General features: G+C 46.5%; 1 protein-coding gene across 1 annotated transcript; it reads right to left on the reverse strand.

Moving 5' to 3' along the window:
* Nucleotides 1–313: 313 nt before the first annotated feature.
* LOC109763726 (F-box protein SKIP5) lies at nucleotides 314–3740 on the reverse strand. Its single transcript, XM_020322590.4, has 5 exons — nucleotides 3492–3740; nucleotides 1799–1943; nucleotides 1650–1728; nucleotides 1468–1526; nucleotides 314–847 (listed from the first exon to the last, which is right to left on the reverse strand). Exons 1-5 carry the CDS (start codon nucleotides 3604–3606, stop codon nucleotides 484–486), a joined length of 762 nt encoding a protein of 253 aa, XP_020178179.1. The 5' UTR covers nucleotides 3607–3740; the 3' UTR covers nucleotides 314–483.
* Nucleotides 3741–4085: the final 345 nt, after the last annotated feature.

The raw sequence follows: 4085 nt of genomic DNA on the forward strand, positions 1-4085 counted from the left end.
GACGAAAAACGGACGCGCATCCGTTTGGGTCGGCGCGTTAAGCCGCCTTTTGTGTCCGCACCGACCCAAACGAACGGCCGCGGACGAAATGGGTAGCCCCATTGGAGTTTTGCTCTAACGGCCATGTAACGCCTTAACCGCGCACCGCTGCTTCACAAGGCACTGCAGACTTGCTTACTACTTTCACATAATAAAAACCAGGTTTGGTACGCCCGGCACCACCACCACAGCGCTGCTTACTTTCACAGTGGGGCGTGCTACTTACTTTAATAATTACCGATCTATACTCCGTACTGCTAGCCAAAAGTGCACATGAAAAACGACTTTTTAATTTAGACTCAGCAGGCCAAACTTTGTGATTCAAATGTGAACAGGTAGCTCAATTTATCATAGGTTACAACAGACGGGGAGAACAACCATGATACAGTACAATTGTTTGCTGAACACTAGAGTGAGATTACAGAATACAAGAGCTTATTGGTTTCACAGGGGCTCCAGCTTCTCCCCTACCTCGAACCAGAAGAAGACGGACCTGCGGGCGTAGATGGCCCGCACGCGCTGCAGCGCCAGGGTCCCGTTGGTCCGCACGGCCTTGGCGCCCCCTTCGATCCGGGTGCGGACGACCGTCACGCCGTGCCCCTGCTGCTCCTTGAGCGACGACGGCAGCGGATTGTATTCGATCGCCGTGCTGACTATCGGGAAGGACAGGTAGTCCAGAGGGTTTGGCTCGCACTGCAGCAAGCACTCCTGAATAGTTAGCTTGCCGCTCCGATGGAGCAGGCAGCATCCGAGCTCTGCCTTGATGGTCAGGTTGGCGATCTTGCACGTGGAAAGGAACTCCAGTGCACTGCGCAGGTAGGTTAGTGTACAAAGACATGAGACGAGGTGCGGAAATGGCACAGGTGAATAGGGAACACATGACAGTTTGCAGACTTGCACTTTCTTAGTTTACTGACAAACATTTCACAAATGAAGGAGCTATGACCAATAATCACCTAGCATTTGGAAGATATAATTCCCGATTTCAACATTCCAAATTGTTAGTTTAGAATAATCTAAAGGCAGGTCTATCTATCTCCAAAGCTTTTCCTTTCTGCCACAACTGGCAAAAAGGTGCTTTCAACTAACTATATTACCAAAAATAGAAACAAAAAAGTGCTTCCATAAAAAAACCGCTATGTCAAACGAAGCATTATAACTGTGGTCGGCTACACAAAAAAAGTTACCGAATTTGGCCTAGAGCAACCTAGCCATCAAGCCGGGTAGTGTAACTTACTGGAAGCTTCATAATAGGGTTTATTAAGTGTACTGAAGGGAGGAATTTCGATGGCACGAGAACCTCAGTCTTGTAAAAAGAAATGAACTACTATAATGACAACATATAATGACTGGCAGCAGCACTAGCAAACCAACAAAACAGTACAAAACACAGGGAAATAAATATAACAACAGAAGAAATGAGCATACTTGTCGGAGCCACGGGAACATGTCAATACCGTGTCATCAGGAAGCTCACCCCCGCCAATCTGATGGAATAGAAAATGACAAACGTAAGCACACAGTTGCACTGATTGGTGAATAATGCAGGAAACATTTCACCAGAGAGAATTTCTACTGAGATAACAAGGAACATGGATGGCAAAGCTTACAATGCAAAGGGGCTTCTTTATTTGGATATTACATGCAAGATAGGTGCCACCGGCAGCAATTAGAATAGTGTCACCAGGCCTTCAACAAAGCAGAGGTCATCCCGGACATCCTTCATCCCGCTATGTAAAATGAGATGGAAAAAACGAACCTAGCAGCAGAAATAGCAGCCTCAAGATCTGGATAAACTCCAGGCTCCTTTACATCTCTGAGCGGCCTCTCAACACGCAACCACAACCGAGGATGGCATGCCAGGAAGCGCCATCTGTGGCAAACGAGGGCGGTGTTATACCTATCTGCAGGTTCAAAAATGAAATGCTAAAAAAGGCTCATTTTCATGGAAGAGAAATGACAGCAGTGACACAATCAAGAACCTTAGCAGTAAGTCATGGTTTGGCTATCTAGAAGTGCAATCAAGATAACTTATGCAAAACCCTCATTTTCCACTGTGTATATGATCAGATTATTTGTTTTCCACTGGACCAGCATAACCAATGGGCATGTGAGAACGGTACCTGACTCACTAAGTGTAGTTCTCAAGGAATAAGACCTGACATAGACCAATTTTCCATCCGTGGCAGTCTAAACAAGACCAATCAACATCTTTGCATTCACACTACATAACAAGTGCATAAACTCGTTGCTTGGTTCAACCAATGAAAACCAATCAAAGTCATTACGCACATTGTTTAAAAGGCGGTGTGACCTAAGGCGAGCACCACCCGCTCTAGCGCCTAGGCGACGCCTAAGGCGGGCATATTTGTAAGGCCCTGCCAGGGCGCCTTATCGCCTAAGCGTCTAAGGCAGGACGCAATCAACCACGTTAAAATTCTCTGGTCCAGCTCAGCACTATCAGCTTAGCAAAAGATTTCTTGATGTACAAAACTTTGCTCAGCACATGCATTAAGGTAAATCATTGTTATCAGCACAGCCAGCGGGCAAACGAACTAGGTGACCAACGGTCCAAAATGTAGCGGTGATGCCAAAAAGAGTTGAATATCAGTCCCCTCCTCACAACAACAAATCAGCTAGACCAATATGGTATCAGCTCATAAAGTCTGTCAATCTCAGATTGAAACGTGTTCAAGCCATGGCAATTTAGTTGGACGACCACTTGAGCAAACAGCCAAACACTCCTCCCTAGTCCCGAGTTCAAACCCCAAACCCACACAAGATCTAATTTTGAGTCATCGTTCACTACCAAAGGTGTTTATCCCATCACATCCAACAGTAAATCCCCAAATGCCATTAATTTAGCAAGACGTCTGCTTGAAACCAGTGCCCAATACAATAGAACACAGCAGAACCCTATTTTGTTCCTCACAGAAGCAGGTCAAACTCCATTTTTTGGGCCCACTCCTACTTTTCCACAAACTCTCCGCACAACTCCAATGTCAATCACGCAGCAAAGCGAACCGGACAATATCTACCGATTTCGCTCAAATAATTTATCCTGCTAAAGGTGGGCGGATCAAATAAAACCCTGGCAATTTGGTTGGACAACCACTTCAGACACTCCTAGCCCCAAGTCCCCAAAGTCCAAACCAACACATGGTCTAATTTTGGAACATTTTCATTACTGAAGCTGCTCTTTCCCAAATTCCACTAATTTAGCAACACGGCCGCGTGAAATCGGTGCCAACACAATATATCACCCAAGAACCCTATCTTGCTCCCCAAAGGAGCAGGTCAAAATCAATTCTTTTTTGGCCCATTCGCCTACGTATCTATTAACTCTCCACCCAAATCCGAAGCCACTCGTGCAGCGAAGCGACAACAACATCTACCGACTCTTCTCGAATGATTTCTCCTGCTAAGGTGAGGGGAGCGAAATCGAACCGAACCTGGAATCGGGCTGAGGAAGCTGAAGATATGCATGAGGCAGCCGTCGTCCAGGCTGTTCACCGGCGAGCCCGGCGCCTCCCCCCACGGCGCCGCCTCGCCCAGCCGCTTCGCCATCTCCTCTCCGAAGACCCCTCCCCCCTCTCAGATGCGGTGCCGCCGTTGGCGAGGTCGACTAGAGCACGGGCACACGACACGATATCTCTCCGCCCCCCTGATTTTTTTCTCTCTCCGGGCTTCCTCGTCGGCCCTGTTGGGAATCATGGGCCTGATGTGGTCAAATCCCTCCACTTTAATGTTACGAGGGCTTGCCCGAAATCAGCATTCTTTTCAAAAGTCACCCATCTCCGGGTTGCGACAAATCGTGCACTGCATGTTGATAGGTTTATTTAAAATGTATTTATCTCTTTTATCCTGCTAATGTTACGAGGGCTTGCCCGTTTTATTCAGTTTTATATAAATTTGTTTATTCAAAATATTTTATTTCTTAAACCGTGCGTCCAAATCTCGAACCGTTTTCACCGTTGGATTCTTGCGTCAAGATTTTTAAAACTAAATCCCTATTGATAGGTTTTGATGAACTTTTTTTCCATGAA

The sequence above is a fragment of the Aegilops tauschii genome, chromosome 2, assembly GCF_002575655.3.
Source record: "Aegilops tauschii subsp. strangulata cultivar AL8/78 chromosome 2, Aet v6.0, whole genome shotgun sequence".
Lineage (NCBI taxonomy): Eukaryota > Viridiplantae > Streptophyta > Magnoliopsida > Poales > Poaceae > Aegilops > Aegilops tauschii.

What these genes read in the sequence shown, in the direction of transcription:
- LOC109763726 (XM_020322590.4), bottom strand. Translation starts at nt 3,606, where the DNA reads ATGGCGAAGCGGCTGGGCGAGGCGGCGCCGTGGGGGGAGGCGCCGGGC. An exon ending in TAAAGAAGCCCCTTTGCATT is followed by an intron (nt 1,527 to 1,649) that starts GTAAGCTTTGCC and finishes CTATTCCATCAG; the next exon opens with ATTGGCGGGGGTGAGCTTCC. An exon ending in TGTTCCCGTGGCTCCGACAA is followed by an intron (nt 848 to 1,467) that starts GTATGCTCATTT and finishes CTACCTGCGCAG; the next exon opens with TGCACTGGAGTTCCTTTCCA.